The sequence below is a fragment of the Hypanus sabinus genome, chromosome 14 (genome assembly GCF_030144855.1).
Source record: "Hypanus sabinus isolate sHypSab1 chromosome 14, sHypSab1.hap1, whole genome shotgun sequence".
In the NCBI taxonomy this organism is placed as follows: domain Eukaryota; kingdom Metazoa; phylum Chordata; class Chondrichthyes; order Myliobatiformes; family Dasyatidae; genus Hypanus; species Hypanus sabinus.
The window spans coordinates 55,453,756-55,471,682 of NC_082719.1; the positions used below are offsets into that span (position 1 = coordinate 55,453,756).

Here is a 17,927-nt window from a genome sequence, read left to right on the forward strand (position 1 = left end):
GAACCTGATCTGCTTGGTTTCCAGAATGATCACAGTCTTCTGAAGCTTTCCAGTATCATTTCTCATTGTGCGAATTTTACAAGGTTGAAAATGAATATAGCACACATGAGCCAAAGTTTGCACTTAAAGAACTTGTCTCATTTATCTGTAAAATCTAAGCATCTGAATTCTAATTCAACTGTGACATGAAGCACATTCTAACATTTGATCCTAACCGAGAACACCAGCCAAAACTGTTACAGGTCCTTTGTACAGTCACAGACTGGCTATGCCTGTTTTTACACTGTCAAAGGTTGAATGCACATGCCCCTCATTGTCATAGATTTGATTCATACAGCCCTACTTTGTTATAAATTGATGCATATGCCATGGAGTGGACACATTCAATTTTACACTATCATACATTCAAATTGTTCCAGTATTAAGATACCAGTATTGTTGTACTGGTATCTTTCCTGGAATATGGAAAATCGCCCAGTTTATGTCCAGTCCACAAGACAAGATTAATTCAGACTACTTATCACCCAATCAGTCTGCACTCTAATTTTTACACATTCAACTAAGTTTTACAGATGCACCATTGAAAGCATCCTATCCATTTGCATGACAAATCTCTATAAAATGCTATATATGCTGCAGCTCTATAAAAATCTGGTTAGACCATGTTCGGAGTACTGTGTTTAGCTCTGGCTGTCTCATTGTAGGGAACAAAGTGGAGGCTTTGGGGGGGGTGGACAGAGATTTATCACAATTAGAAAATATGTCTTAAGAGCAAAGGTTGCGAGAGCTAGTCCTATTCTCTTCGGAGTGAAGGAATTTGAGAGGAGACCTCAGAGGTGTATAAGATATGAGGCATACATAGCGTGAAGAGGTGAAGAGCAGGCACATTTTTCCCAGGTTGGCAATGGCTTATATGAGAGGGCCTTCTTTTAAGATGATTGGAGGAAAGAATAGAGGGAATGTCAGCAGGAAATCTTTTGCCCAGAGAACGTTGAGTGAAAGGAATTTACTGCTGGGAATGGTGGTAAAGGCAGATACATTAGGGACGTTTAAGAGACCTTTAGGCATATAGATGAAAGAAGAATGGAGGGCTATGTGGGAAGAAAGGGTTAGATCGGTCTTGGAGCAGGTTAAAAGGTTAGTGCAACATGATGGGTAGAGGAACCTGTGCATGCTATACAGTTCCCTGTTCTATGTAACCCTCTCATTTGTCCTTCAGCTCCCTTCTGATTTTCCCACTACCTACTTGCACAAGGTTGTTATTTAGAGTAACCACCAGTGGGAGGAAGTCGGAACACCCGGGAGACAGTCAGGATGAAAGTGCAAATGCCACACAGTTGGCACTGGAAGTTAGGATCAAAACTGGATTACTGGAACTGCGAGGCAACACTATTATCAGCTGCCTCCCCACCAATACTGCCATCCTGTCAGTGATATCTCATCTGAAATTAGTTCACCTATCTGTACCATTATCAGCGGAAAACTTTAAAATCACAAAAAATGTTGCCTAATGTTTGTCTCCTCTCACAGCCTGTGGCAGAGGAGTCAGTAAACAGACGCAGGTCGCTTTAGCTTTGCAAATTGATTAACTAAGTAGTGTAGTGATACAATGGCGTGGTTAAAAAAAGTTACTTCCACTCTTCAAGGGCAACAATTGTAGTGTAGCAACTGAATGTTACTTTAATAGCATAATTCTTAATACTTCAGTGTGTAGATGAGTCAGGGAAATAAATGAACTTAATTTTCCTGAGGAGTTGCATTTTTGCTATCATGACAAGTATCCAAGGAGATGGACAACACTTCACTTCCCATTGATTAAATGTCATCATAAGCTGGTCAGACATTCCGTGCTGCCACTCCTGTGTGGTCTGACCTAAGTTCACTGATGAACAGCAGAGAGTAAATAATTCAAGACATTAGGAGCAATGTGGAAGGTTAAATTAAATTACATAGCCGGTTACATCTGAATGGCTTTAATTCTTCCTCTTGTCAATATAACCCTGGTAATGTGGTAATTGAGTGTAATGGGGACATTACTCATCTCCACAAGACCTACCCCTCACAAATCAACTCCTTTTAAAAGAAAGAGGCACTTGTTTTTTTTCTAGAACCATCCATAATACAGTCCTGATAAGCTTTAGTTACTTTAAATTTCAATTCTATAAATCATCGTGTGTTCAGGCGAAAAACATAACAATTCACAGAGTCTGGGTCAATCGTGCTTTTTAATCTTTGATGTATTGTACATTTACTGTATGTACAAATGTTGTTTACGGGAAGTTCATATTGGTTCCTGTCATGCGCTTACGTCACAGATTTGTGCCAAGCCAGATTTGTTCTGCATGGAAATACAGCTTTCCATTGTGAATCTATGATCAGTGCACGATGTCAGCATGCTAGCATTGTGCTTTTTAGTGGGGGTCACTGCAGTTTCAGAATAATGCTAATAGCCACTCTTCTGTCCCTCTGCACTCAAAAGTAATACAATGGCATCCATCAAACGTTCACCTTTTGAACCCTTTTGATTGAGAAAACAAAATTGGCGAGAAATTGGTCTTCATGACCCTGGTTGTTTACCAAATCCTAAGGCACTTCTCCTTCTGCACAAAAATGTTCTTCATTAACTGTCAAGCTCCCGTCTTCCTCTGACCATCCATTTTCTCTCTTTCCTGCTGCCAGCTTCCACCCCTAGTCTCTTAACACACACAAAATGCTGGTGGAACACAGCAGGCCAGGCAGCATCTATAAGGAGAAGCACAGTCAATGTTTCCAGCCGAGACGCTTTGTCAGGACAGGGTCTCATCCTGACAAAGGGTCTTGGCCCGAAACGTCGACAGTGCTTCTCCTTATAGATGCTGCCTGGCCTGTTGTGTTCCACCAGCATTTTGTGTGTGTTGTTTGAATTTCCAGCATCTGCAGATTTCCTCATGTTACCCCAGTCTCTCCCTAGTTTCCGTCATACCCCTTTTTAGATGCTGCTGCCAGTTGTGTTAATGAGTACAACCATACCTTTATGAACTGATTTAAATGATTTAGCATTTCTGTACCAGCTGCCATTACTAGTTGAGACAGAAGAGAATCTGGGTGCTTGAATCTAGAGCAACAAACAAAATGCTGGAGGAACTCCAAAGGTCAGACAGCACCTGTGGATGGAAATGGAGATGTTTCTTCATGGGTCAAGGCCTGGCCATCTCTCTTCACAGATGCTGCCTGACCTGATGAGTTCTTACAGCATTTTATTTTTTTACTAATAGCTGAGATTGGCTGCCTTGAACACAGGATTGTTTGTTCAATATTTGTTATTAGCTTGACTAATCAGCACCAATTAAGAACATACAGACTGAGATGAGTCAGGGACAGTGCTTCCTGAGGGCAAAGTAACACAGGGATCTGTAGGTAGACCATTGCTGCTGGCAGGCTGGGGGCATGGCAGATATATTGGCAAGTTCATGAAACATGATCAATGAACCATAAAAAGAACTATAAGGAGAGAAAAGGCAAATCAATAAGGTGAGCTAGCTAAAGATATCAAAGAGGATACCAAAAGCTTTTTCAGATATATAAAAAAAGTTAAAAAGAGGTGAGAGTGGATACTGGACCACAGAAAAATGAAGCTGGGAGGTGATAAATGGGGGACAAAGAAGTGGAGGATAGATTTACAAAATATTTTGTGTAGATTTTTGCTGTGGAAGACACTAGCCAGAAATTCGAGAGTGTCAAGGGAAGAAGTGAGTACAGTTGCATTCGCTAAGGAGAAAGTGTTTGGGAAGCTGAAAGGTCTGAAGGTAGATAAGTCACCTGGACCAGATGGACAACACCCCAGGGTTCTGAAAGAGGTAGCTGAAGAGATTGTGGAGGCATTACTAAAAATCTTTCAAGAATCACCAGATTCTGGAATGGTTTTGGAGTACTGGAAAATAGCTAATGTCACTCCACTCCTTAAGAAGGGAGAAAGGCAGAAGAAAGGAAATTATATGCCAATTAGTCTGGCTTCAGTGGTTGGGAAGTTGTTGGAATGCATTATTAAGGATGAGGCTTTGGGGTACTTGATAAAGTAGGCCAAAGTCAATGAAATTTCTTTATGGGGTAATTTTGCCTGACAAATCTGTTGTAATTCTTCAAGGAAATAACAGGCAGGATAGTCAAAGGAGAGTCAGTGGATTTTCTAGGATTTTCAGAAGGCCTTTGACAAAGTGCCATGCATGAGGCTGCTTAACAAAATAAGAGCCCATGGTATTACAGGAAAGATGCCAGCAAGGATGGAAGGTTAGCTATTTGGCAAGTAAAGAGTGGGGCTAATGGGGGTCCTCTTCTGGTTGACTGTCAGTGACAATTGGAAGAGTGGGTAGTGTTGAGGAAGCAACAAGTCTGGAGAAGGGCTTGTACAGATTTGGAGAATGGATGCTGAAGTGGCCAATGGAATATAGTGTAGAGAAGTGTGTGGTCATACACTTTTCTTTAGGAGTACTTGCATAGACTATTTTCAAAATGGGCAAAAAGAGGTGTGAAGGGACTTGGAAGTTCTGGTACTGGATTTCTAAATGTTAACACAGGTTGCGTTGGTTATAAGGAAGGCAAATGCAATGTTGGTATTCATCTCAAGAGGTTAGAATATAAGAGTAAAGATTTGATGCTGAGGCATTGGTCAGACCACATTTGGAGTAGTGTAAGCTGTTTTGGGCCACTTATCTAATAAAAGATGTGCTGGCTTTGGAGAAGCTCCAGAGGCAGCTCACAAGAATTATTCTGGGAATGAAAGGGTTAATGTATGAAGGACATTGTACACCCTGGAGTTGAGAAGAATGAGTGGGGATCTCATTGAAGTTTGGTGTACATTGAAAGGCCTAGACAGTGTGGATGTGGAGATGGCGTTTTCTATAGTGGGTGAGTCAAGGACTAGAGGGCACAGCCTCAGAATAGAGGGATGTCCATTTAGAACAGAGATGAAAAGGAATTTCTTTAGCCAGAGAGTGGTGAATATGTTGAATTCATTGCCATGGACAGCTGTGGAAGCCAAGTTATTGAATATTTTTAAAGCAGATCTCGATAGGTTCTTGATGTATAAGGGGATCAAAGGTTATGAGGAGAAAGCAAGAGAATGGGGTCGAGAGGGATAATAAATCAGCCATGATGTAATGGTGGAGAAGACTCTATGGGCCAAATGGCCTAATACTGCTCTTGTGTCTTATTGTCAATCTCAGGCATTCAGTTTGCACATGGAATGAGTGGAAGTGTTTCTGAGGGCAAAAGAGGATGCAAAATCTAGAGTTACTTGTAAACATGTGCACTTCTAACTCTATTGTGACACTGTAATTTCCATTGTGATCAATAAAGTATCTATGTTATAACTAACCTTGAAGGAACAATTTAATCCTGTGATTTTTAGAGATTTTGGTGTGTATATTTGGCACTAGGAGGCAGAAGGTGGAGAGGGTTGTTTTTGCAATTGAATGTCATGTGACCTGTAGTGTTTCATAATGCTCAATGCCAGGACCCTTGTTGTTTATAACATATGTAATTGACTTGGATTTGGATATAGGAGACATGATTAATCTGTCTACGGATGACACAAAGGTTGGCAGAGTTGTCGATAGTGCAAAAGTTATTAATAGACTACAGTGAGATAGTGGCAGTTGGAGTTTAATGTGAGGGGGTGCATTTTGGGAATACTGATAAGACCAGGTCATTCAGAATGAATGGTAGGTAGAGCTGAGGAACAGCAGGACCTTGGACACAAATCCTTCCATTCTTGAAGGTAGCAAATAATTAAAAGGTAGTTAAATAATGTGGTTTGGAAGGCATATGGGAAATTGGTCATCATTAGTTGGGACTTTGAATTTAAAAGTAAGGAGTTTATGCTATAGATTTAGGGAAAGGGGAAAGAGATTAAGAGAGGATCTGAAGTGGACCTTCTCTACCCAGAGAATGGCAAGTAAGTGAGAATGCACTACTTCAAAAAGTGGTTGAAACTGGGTCACTAAGAGCAGTTAAGAGTGTCTGGATGAGCATTCGAGTCGCTTAAGCCGAGAAGGCCATGGGTCAGGTGCTGGGAGATTGGATTAGTATGGAAGGCTGCCCACTGGTTCGTGTGGATAAATTGGGTTGATTGTCTCTTTTTATGCTATAGTCTTTGACTCTAATGTAAATGATGTTTAAGAATGTGACAGCTGTTTGTGGTGCAGTGCTGGCAAGGCGATGACACACAAGCAATAGAGAACGGCCTTGGTAGCGTCCCTGCCTCGTACAATACAATTGGTCATGTTGCCATGGAAGCTGGCTTGGCAGGAAACTCTTAGGTCAAGTGCCTGAAGGCTGGGGAGAAACCAATTTGGAAAATGTACACAGAGGAGCCTGCCAGATTCAGGGATGCTGCAAGCCCTCAAGGCTCCCTCAAGAATGAATGGGACATTGCTAGATTTCCAGGGCTGATTTCTGCTTCCCTCGATATTTTTTTAAACTTTTGTCATTTAAGCTTTGCATTGCGGATTGGAGAAATCTAGTTAAAACTGACATTAAGATCCAACTAATCCAAAGATTTATTTACATGTCTAAAAGTCAATGTCAAAATTCCTTTTGATATACTTTGTTGCTTTCTTTTGGGTTGTTGAAACGTTAAAGGTGAAAGTACTGATGATGTCTTCTTGCAGAGTGCTGTGACCCAAGTGTTTTGCTTTAATTTCTGTTTAAAGTAATTTAATTTTAATGTCTTCTTCCATATAAGCTGATATTTTTTTCCTTGTGCTATTCCTTCATTGTGGTTGGAAATAGGCTTAGTCTAAGATTGTAATTTTGCAAATATGTACCATCTATGGTCTGTCTTCTCCAAAGCTGTCAACTTTTCCATTTGTCATGCTTGAAAATTCTACACCCATCTATGGCCACAGCCATAGGTTTCATTTAATACCAGTATAGCATCAAATAACCCGTAGCAAAGCCTCAACACGTACTCAACTTTAAATGCCATCATATTCCACCAAATTTCGTTAACCCTTTTTTGGTGCAGAAGATATCATAACAGTACCAAAGGTTTTGCATTATTTCCTTTAAATATTATGCATTTTTGTAAACTTAACCTTGCACTACAACAAAGAAAGCAAAACTTGGTCCTTCGAAAGCAGTCAACATTCATAGGTTACTGTCTTGATACAACCATTACTAAACCTACCGCAGTCTTTGGTTTAGCACCCGGACCTGCCGTTGTAGATATTGGTCCAAGTTGTGAGTTGGCAAGATGCATTTTTTGGTTTTGATTGATCACGACTACATCTGCTCCATTTTCTGAATCCGATTCCAATTCCTGTCAATAGAGCATGGGAAACAAAGTATTAGCCCAGACAAGATCATCAATTCTTCCAGAAGTTAGATATCAGGAAGTAAATATTTTTTCCTTGATCTAATATACATGTTCAAAATTCAAAATATGCACAAATCTCTGATTAAAATTATGACATTTTATTTTAAAGTGTCCAGTAAATGACCAGACATATCTTAATAAACTACATGGAATGATGAAAAACGTGACCAAAAACTTGAGGACTGATGTTTCTTAACCAATCCTGACTTTATCTTCATTTCAACTACAAGTTAAAATGGATACAAAATGTAATATTGTTATTATTATTTGGAGGTGTGACTTACATAAAACATATGAAAGGAATCAGATCTTGTGCAAGTTTTCAAATTTATATTCTGACATTGTTTGAAACATGACTGCAGCTCATCATGTCCCAGAAATTGGATTTCACTCATTTTGGAGAATGGACATTATGTTTGGCTGAAACAAAAGGAGATATTATCACTATTTTAGTTGCCAAACAGGGGCATTTTTGCTTTAGAAAGTTGTCATTGTGGTTTCCTCCTTTTTGGAAGGGTTAAAGAAGATTGACTTGTATGATTAACATGTAGCTGCCGAGTCCATTCATCTACAAGTCATATGAAGCAGGAGAGTCCTTGTTTCAAAGAGATAAGCAGGAATGAGAGGAGGATTTCCCCCCAATGACAATGGGAGGGAGGGAACAGTAGGAGGTATAAGAAAAATCAAAGCGAGGAGTATTACAGAGTGTAGGTTTCTTCTTTTTTTTTTGGAATTTTTTTATTGAAGTTCATCATCAAACAAACATTTCCATAAGATGTATTTCAGACATTGTACATATATATCATATTATCATTTCTTCTTATTCTGTAGATTTTTTAATTCATCATTTAGTCCTATTGGTTCTCTGTAAAATCTGATTTCAATTGATTCTGTAATGTGTACACACACACATCAGCTTTCTTTTTGCTAAAGTATTTCATATTGGCCATGACTACAGTTCAACAGAATGAACTGAGCTGAGCAGTTGGTAAAGAAAGATAAAGGTTAACTTTATTTGTTACATCTACGTCAAAACATAGAGTGAGATGTGTCAAATCAAATCAGCTGGATTGTGCTACTGGCACAAGCATTGCATGCCCACCATTGTGTATTTAATATTTTACTAATATTTGAATAATATTTTAAAAATATTGTTTGATTAAGCATACTTTGTTGTTTAGATAATTCATTACAGATTATATGTTAAAGTATGAGAATGGCATACGTCATTTGCCACCACTTAACACGTGTATGCCTCACTTTCAGTAAAACAAAAACAAGACATGCTCGCCAAGGCTCCTGTCTTTTTATTGCATCTACTTTTATGATTTAGAGCTAGTGAACAAAATAACAGTGATGAGTAAGTTTTAAAGGACCCTGAGATGACTGCCTACCTGTTGAAGCACAGTGAGGCATTTGCATTTTTAAAAAAGCAGAACATGTCTCTTCAGAAGAGAGAGACAGAAGATAGTTGAGTTTTTTTAAAAAAAGCAGAAAATAGCCAAATTCATGGGTTCATGAACAGTGAGTAGCAGTTGATAATAATCATAAATTTAAAAAATGCAGAAATAGCTGGCCACCTCGGCAAAATAGTTGTGTTCAATTGCACAAGAGATAACTGGATATTGTATACTGAGCAAATTGAGCAGTACTTTGCAGCAAATGAAATAGCCAATGAAAAATGAGCACAAATTCTGATAATTGCACTGGGTTTAAAGACATACAGTTTGCCTAGAAGTTTAACTGCTCCAACCAAACCAGACAAAAAGAGCTTTGCTGATATTGTAAAAGTACTGCAGGAATATTTAGAATCAAAACCAGTTTTCATTGCAGAATGCTTTAGATTTAGTGGAATTGAAAGGAAGGGAACTTCATTTCAGCATACATGAAATATGGCTACAAACTGAAGCACAATTTACATTTATGAGAGTAGCCGAAATAACAGTATCAATAGAAACAGCAGACAGAGATGCAATTCAGTTACAGTCAGGAATGAAAGTGAATGTGAACAAAGTTGCAATGTTTACACAGGAACCAGCCTGGCTGAAGAAATTGTGTTACCTTTGTGGCAGGGACTCACATGCACCAGACCAACACAGGTTTAAAGGCAAAACTTGCAGAAAATGCAACAGTGCAAACACATACAAAGATAAAATAGATGGACTGAACATGGAAGAGAACAAGATATAAAGACAAGTTGCAGTTTCAAAAAGACTAATCTGCAAGTTGTTAATGAAACATCTGATGATGTTTAGAGTGACACAGGACTAGGTAGCCTTAAGATTTACAATGTGAAAACTGACAAGAGACAAGCAAGGCAGCTTACACCAGAAGTGAATGGAAAATTAATTAAAATGGAATTTGATACCGGCTCAGCTGTTTCTGTCATTCCACAATATGTTTGAGAGGCATTTCAAAGATACTAAACTGAAGCCTACAGATATCAAGCTGAAAACTTACACTGGAGATAAGATAATTCCTGTGGAATGATATTCATAATGGTGAAATACAACAACCAACAAGCCACATTGGGTTTGTATGTGGTAAAAACAGGAGGACCAGCATTGTGGGGACGTGACTGGTTGAGACAACTACAACTTGATTGTAGATTGATCCATCATTTGCATACTACATCCCCTGCAACAGAGTCAACTGAAAGCACATTTAGAAAAGTACTGGATGATGCCACAGCAGTGTACAAAGATGGCACTAGAAACACAAAGCTATCAAGGGTAAAATAGTGTTAAATGAAAATGCCACATGCCAGTTTTATAAAGCCCTTTTGGTTCCTTATATCATCCATGATAAAGAAGGCATTGAGATAGATCACATGGAAGCTGATGGAATTATTTCCAAGGTTAAGTGGAGCCTTTGGGCAACACCAGTGGTCCCAAAAGCCAAGAAGATTGGGACTGTCAGGATCTTTAAGGTCACCATCAACTCAGTACCGAAAGTGAGTCAATATCCTCCACTCAGGATAGAGGATATCTTTGCAAACCTTTCTGGAGGAAAACACTTCAGCAAAATGGACTTAGTTGAAGCCTACCTACAGATGGAGATGGAAGAAGAATCCAAAGTGTTTCTCACCATGATCACTTACAAAGGGCTTTATTGCTACAATAGACTTATTTTTGGAGTAGCACCTGCACCTACACTATGGACCAGGAATTACAAAACTGTCTAGGCACTCTGCAGGATAATATCATTGTTACTGGTAAAAATGACAAGGAACATCTCCAAAATCTCAAAACAGTATTAAAAAGATTAGAAGATAATGAGCTCAGTGCATGATGCTACAAGTGTGAATCTTCACATCACTTACACTATCGGCGTACAAGGATCATACAGACGTGCTGAGAAAATTCAAGCAGTGGTGGATGCCCCAGGGCCAAATGGTGTGTCACAGTTGCAGTCTTTTTTAGGATTTGACAATTACTGTAACAGGTTCCAGCCAAATCTGGCTACTATGCTCCATTCGAACTCATTACTGCAGATTGGGATAAAATTGCAATGGACAAAATGGCATGAGGTGGCTTTCCAAAAGGCAAAGGAAATGGTGATGTACTCACACATTATGATCCACATCAGCCAGTGAATCTTGCCTATGACTATTTGCCTTATGGTGTAGGTGCAGTGATGTGATGGAAGTGAATGCCCCATAGCCTTTGCATCACAGTCCATTACAGCTGCAGAGAAAAATTATGCACAGATTGACATTTCAACCAGTACTGTTACCCCCATTACTGATCGTCAACCACTAGTGTCCATTTTCAATACATGGAAATCTGTTCCACGACAGCAGCAGCATGAATACAGAAATGGGCTCTGCTTCTTGGAGGATACAACTACAAAAGCGAATTCAATAGGACAACTAATCACTGAAGTGCTGATTGATTGTCCCATTTGATTGTGGATGGTGTGGAGGGCTGTCAGAGGTTACAGCAGGACATCGATAGAATGCAAAAATGGACTGAGAAGTGGCAGATGGAGTTCAACCCAGATAACTGTGAGGTGGTTCATTTTGGTAGGTCAAATATGATGGCAGAATATAGTATTAATGGTAAGACCCTCGGTAGTGTGGAGGATCAGAGGATCTTGGGATCAGAGTCCATAGGACACCCAAAGTTACTGTGCATTTAACTGAGTGGTTAGGAAGGCATACGGTGCATTGGCCTTCATCAACCATGGGATTGAGTTCAAGAGCTGAGAGGTAATGTTACATCTATATAGGACCCTAGTCAGACCCCACTTGGAGTACTGTGCTCAGTTTTGGTCGCCTCACTACAGGAAGGATGTGGAAACTATAGAAAGAGTGCAGAGAAGATTTACAAGGATGTTGCCTGGGTTGGGGAGCATGTCTTATGAGAACAGGTTGAGTGAACTCGGCCTTTTCTCCTTGGAGCGACAGAGGATGAGAGGTGGCCTGATAGAGGTGTACAAGATAATGAGAGGCATTGATCGTGTGGATAGTCAGAGGCTATTTCCCAGGGCTGAAATGGCTAGCATCTAAGGGCACAGTTTTAAGGTGCTTGGAAGTAGGTACAGAGGAGATATCAGGGTTAAGTTTTTTTTATGCAGAGAGTGGTGAGTGCATGGAATGGGCTGCCAGCAATGGTGGTGGAGGTGGATACGATAGGGTCTTTTAAGAGACTGTTGGACAGGTACATGGAGCTTAGAAAAATAGAGGCTAGGGTAACCCTAGGTAATTTCTAAAGTAAGTAGACGTTCGGCACAGCATTGTGTGCTAAAGGGTTCATACTGTGCTGTAGGTTTTCTATGTTTGATGTTCATTTACCCTTGGAATAGGAAATAGTGGAAAAAATTACAAAAGGATAGAACTGGACCACTCTCCAACACAGTGGGCATTGCATCTGATGTCACATTGATCAGTTGAGGTGAGGAGATTTAATTGTTACAGAAGAAAGGTGTCCAGTACTGTCAGAACCACTTCCTGGAGTTCCAGAATCTCCTCCAGTACTGTCAGAACCACTTCCTGGAGTTCCAGAATCTCCTCCAGTACTGTCAGAGCCACTTCCTGGAGTTCCAGAATCTCCTCCAGTACTGTCAGAACCACTTCCTGGAGTTCCAGAATCTCCTCCAGTACTGTCAGAACCACTTCCTGGAGTTCCAGAATCTCCTCCAGTACTGTCAGAGCCACTTCCTGGAGTTCCAGAATCTCCTCCAGTACTGTCAGAGCCACTTCCTGGAGTTCCAGAATCTCCTCCAGTACTGTCAGAACCACTTCCTGGAGTTCCAGAATCTCCTCCAGTACTGTCAGAACCACTTCCTGGAGTTCCAGAATCTCCTCCAGTACTGTCAGAGCCACTTCCTGGAGTTCCAGAATCTCCTCCAGTACTGTCAGAACCACTTCCTGGAGTTCCAGAATCTCCTCCAGTACTGTCAGAACCACTTCCTGGAGTTCCAGAGTCAACACTTGCAACCACCACAGAGGAGGCCGCAGAACCTGAGCTTGTTACATAGCCACAAGTTTCTCTTGCCAAGCAGAGTGAAGAGACCTCCTCACGCGCCCCCCCCCCTAACCTTTAGGCAATTTAGGACTGTGAAAGGACATGTTATTGTTTTTCAGGACAACACATCTTAAAGATGTCATGAATGTTTAAAGTAGGTCCTGGCTTTTATGCTGTGGTACTGTTTCCCGGATGGTAATGACTGGAATAGATTGTGGTTGAGATGCCTTGGGCCCCCGATGATCCTATGGACCCTTTTTACACACCTGTCCTTGTAAACGTCCTGAATCATGGGAAGTTCACATCTACAGATGCACTGGGCTGTCCGCACCACTCTCTGCAGAGTCCTGCGATTGAGGGAAGTACAATTACCATACAAGGCAGTGATGCAGCCAGTCAGGATGCTCTCATTTGTGCCCCTATAATAAGTCCTTAGGATCTGGGGGCCCATACCAAACTTTCTCAACCTTCTGAGGTGAAAGAGGTGCTGTTGTGCCTTTTTCACCACACAGCTGGTGCATGGGTGTGTGCAGACTACGTGAGGTCCTCGATGATGTGGATGTTGAGAAACAGTTTAAACATTTGCATTATTCTGCACTTAAACAGAATTGCATCTGAAGGTAACTTCAGAAAAAAGCTCATGTACTAATACTTTAAATATTATTTTACTTTACAAAATAATTCTTAACTTTTAGGTGCTTAATGTTTATCTTGAATCTTTGTTTTAATATTCCTTCCTTTACACCCCCTCTTCCACAAATCATTGATTTCTTCCTGTGACTTAATTCCACCGTTGTTGTCATACTTTCCCAATGTGACTCAACATAAACCAAGATAACAAGTTACTAAAAGTTATTCCACTGCAAAGTAAATTATGGCTGCGATGATTTTCCAGAAATAGCCATTTTCCTTTATCTGTATGTAGAGCAAGTTATGGGGTCTTTACACAATAATTGATTTTAATCAGCAAATTTTAAAACTTATCACTTGCTAAAGATACAGTTTTGACAGCAATTGAAATATTGTGGGTCAGAGCTGCATGTGTATGACTTCGTGGAAGTATTTCAGTATTACGTGTTTTTATACATCTTAATCCATGTTTATAGAAAGCTCAATTTTGCCAATGGTGTAGCTTGAGAGGATGCATACTTTTTATGAAGGGAGTTTTTATTTGAACTTGGCAATTATTCAGTGAAATACTTTTCTCTAAATGTAAATGTTGCTGAAGGGTGGTTGTAGTTGGGAGCTGAATGTCCAAGGTTACACATTGTATTGGAGGGACAGGAAGGGTAGGCAGAGTGGTGTGGCTCTGCTGGTAAAAAAAAAAGGCATCAAATCAGTGGAAAGATGTGAGACAGGATTGAAAGATGTTGAATCCTTCTGGGTTGAGGTAAGAGACTGCAAGGGTAAAAGGACCCTAATGGCATTTATACACAGGCTTCCCAACAGTAGCTGGGATGTGGACCACAGATTGTATCAGGAAGTAGAAAAGGCGTGTCAAAAGGGCAATGTTCTGATAGTCATGGGAGATTTCAACATGCAGGTTGACTGAGAAAATCAGGTTGGAACTGGATCTCAAGAGAGTGAGTTTGTTGAATGTCTGTGAGGTAGCTTTTTAGAGCAGTTTGTTGTTGAGCTAGTAGGCTATACCACAAAAGAAAAGAACATCAGCTATACTGGATCGGGTGTTATGTAATGAACTGGATGTGATTAGGGAGCTTAAGGTAAAATAACTGTTATGAGGCAGTGATCACAATATGATTGAGTTCAACTTGAAATTTGATAGGGAGAAAGTAAAGGCTGATGTAGCAGTATTTCAGTGGAGTAAAGGAAATGACAGTGGTATGAGAGAGGAGTTGCCCAAAGTAAATTGGAAGGAGATGCTGGCAGGGATGACAGCAGAGCATCAATGGTGTGATCAATGGCATGATTTTCTGGGAGAAATAAGGAAGGTGCAGGACATTTGCATTTCAAAAACAAAGAAATAGTCAAATTTCAAAATAGTACAACTGTGGCTGACAAAGGAAGTCAAAGCTAATGTAAAAGCAAAAGCATACAACAAAGCAAAAACTATTGGGAAGATAGAGGATTGGAAAACTTTTTAAAACTTACAGAGAGCAACTAAAAGATCATTTGGAGCGAAAAGATGAAATATGAAAGCAAACTCGAAAACAACATAAAAATGGTAGTAAAAGCCTTTTAAGTATGTAAAAAAATAAAAGGGAGACAAGAGTGGATATAGGACCACAGAAAATGAGGCCAGAGAAACAATAATGGGGGAATAGGAGATGGCAGATGAACTAAATGAGTATTTTGCATTAGCCTTTATTGTGAAAGATATGAGCCGTGCAACAGATGTTGAAGGCTGTGAAGGAAGAGAAGGCTGCAAAGTTACTGTTCCAAGGTAGAAGGTGTTCAAAAGGCTGAAAGACCCAAGGGTATATAAGTCACCTGGGCTAGATGAAATGCACACTAGGGTTCTGAAAGAGGTAGCGGTAGTTATAGTGGAGGCATTAGTCATGATCTTTCAAAAATCATTGGACTCTGGCATGGTGCCAGAGGACCAGAAAATTACAAATGTCACTCCACTCTTTAAGAAAGGAGGAAGGTAGCAGAAAGCAAATTATAGACCAGTTAGCCTGACCTCAATGGTTGGAAAGATGTTGGAGTCAAATGTTAAGTATGAATTTATGGAGTGCTTGGTGACACAGGACAAGATAGGACAAAGTCAGTATGGTTTCCTTAAAGGAAAATCTTGCGTGATGAACCTGTTGGAATTCTTTAAGATTACAAGTAGGATAGGTAATGGGGATGCAGTGGATGTTGTAAAATTGGACTTTCAGAAGGTCTTTGACGAGGTGCCACACATGAGGCTGCTTACCAAGTTAAGAGCCTATGGTATTACAGGAAAGTTACTAACATGATTAGAGCATTGGCTGATTGGTAGGAGACAGCGAGTGGGAATGAAAGGATCATTTTCCGGTTGGCTGCCAGAGACTAATGGTGTTCCACAGGGTTCGGTGTTGGGATCTCTTCTTTTTATGCTGTATATCAATGACTTAGGTGATGGAATAGATGGCTTTGTTGCCAGGTTTTCAGATAGTAAAAAGATTGGTGGAGCGGCAGGTAGTGTTGAGGAAACTTGTAGGATGCAGAAGGACTTAGACAGGTTAGGAGAATGGGCAAGAAAGTGGCAAATTAAATATAATGTTGGAAAATGCATGGTTATGCACTTTGGTAGTAGAAATAAATATGCAGACTCTTTTCAAAAAGGGGGAAAAATTCGAAAATCTGAGATGTAAAGGGCCTTGGAAGTCCTTTGCAGAATACATTAAAGGTTAGCTTGCAGGTTGAGTTGGTGGTGAGGAAGGCAAATGCAATGTCAGCATTCATTTCAAGAGATCTAGAATACAAAAGCAGGGGTGTGATGCTGAGGCTTTATAAGGCACTGGTGAGGCCTCGCCTTGAGTATTGTTGACAGTTTTGGGCTCCTCAACTAAGGAAAGATGTGCTGGCATCGGAGAGGGTTCAGAGGAGGATGGTTCCATTCAAGGATGATTCTAGGAATGAAAAGGTTTTCATGAGGAATGTTTGATTAATCTGGGTCTGTACTCATTGGAATTTAAAAGGATGGGGGGGAGGAGGATCTCTTTGAAACCATTTGACTGTTGAAAGGCCTAGACAGAGTAGATAAGGAAAGGATGCTTCCCATGGTGGGGGTATCTAGAATAAGAGGGCACAACCTCATAATAGAGAGGCATCCATTTAAAACAGAGATGGGGAGAAGTTTCTTTAGCCAGATATGGTGAATTTGTGGAGTTTGTTTCCACAAGCAGCTGTGGAGGCCAGGCCTTAGCGTGTAATTAAAGTAGAACTTGATAGATTCTTGATTGGGCATGGCATCAAAGGTTGTGGGGGGAGGGGGGAAGGCCTGGGAGTGGGGCTGAGGAAGGGGATAAAAAAGGATCAGCCATAATTGAATGGCAGAGCAGACTCGATGGGCCAAATGGACTAATTCTGTTCCCATGTCTTATCGTCTTAGGTCCCATGAATGATTTCTGCATACATTATGTATCACGGCATATTCTCTCACACTATATTAAAGATGGAAACTAATTCAAACCTTTTTACAAAGTGATGGACCATGTCATTCTTTGACCTGAGTCAACACTGATGGCTGCATTCAGAGTTGTCCTTCTGCCTATATTCAAATATCTTAGCCGTGAAAACTAACGATCAGTCAAATCACTTTGCACACCATCCCTGTTGTTGGAATCCACTGTCACAGAGCTACTCGACTGATGGTAAACTCCCTTCAGTTGCAAATTTCGATGCTGGATGGATCATACCTTGCTGAATTACATCTACTTTATCATGCCCTCCATTCTATTCCTCTTAGTGACCATACTACTCTCACTATTGCCTGATTGTAGTGCCTTGGTCAAACACTGGAGCATGCACTCCACCCAGTTCATGACGCCTCAGCTTGCGTCTTCCACTTACTCTTCTCTCCAGTGACCATCCATCCCTCAATTGGCTTCCAGTTTTATTTTAATTGCTACTGGAGATTCAGTATTGAGGCATTGGTTACCATTAACCAATTCAAGACCATACATGGCATTCAGCTATGACAACTGATTTTGTTCCTTGAAAGATGGTTCATCACTTTGAAGTAAATGTAGTAACCAGCAATGGTGCATCACAACAAAAAAAGGCGTCAACACTAAAGAAATAATGAATAATAGGGAATTACAGACATGTCTAATCCAATCTCCAGTGACAGCTACAAGTCTGCATGTTCCAGCAGAGGCTGAAGTGAAAAACAAACTACTGGAGGAACTCAGTGGGTTAAGGAATCAGTAACTTTTCAGGAAAAAACCCTGTATCAGCACTTATGTGCTCCTATCCCCCACCCCAGTTGCTGCTTGAATTTCCAGCAGTTTGATTTTTTTTCTCTCCAGATTCTATGTTTTTCAACAGAGTTTGCTATATGTGGCTTAAGAGTAGAAAAGATTACAGTTCAGTGCTCTGTACTTCTGACTCCTGCTTCAGTTTTCTTAGCCCAGCAACAAAATCAGAACAAGAAGCAAACTTGGCTACTTCAT

General features: G+C 40.4%; 1 protein-coding gene across 2 annotated transcripts in view; it reads right to left on the reverse strand.

Moving 5' to 3' along the window:
- Nucleotides 1-17,927, reverse strand: part of dlc1 (DLC1 Rho GTPase activating protein) — a 447,394-nt gene that overhangs the window by 303,664 nt on the left and 125,803 nt on the right. For both annotated transcript variants that reach the window (XM_059989261.1, XM_059989260.1), the window contains exon 4: nucleotides 7,166-7,297. In XM_059989261.1, the coding sequence (XP_059845244.1) occupies nucleotides 7,166-7,297 (132 nt within the window). The remainder of the gene's footprint in view (nucleotides 1-7,165; nucleotides 7,298-17,927) is intronic.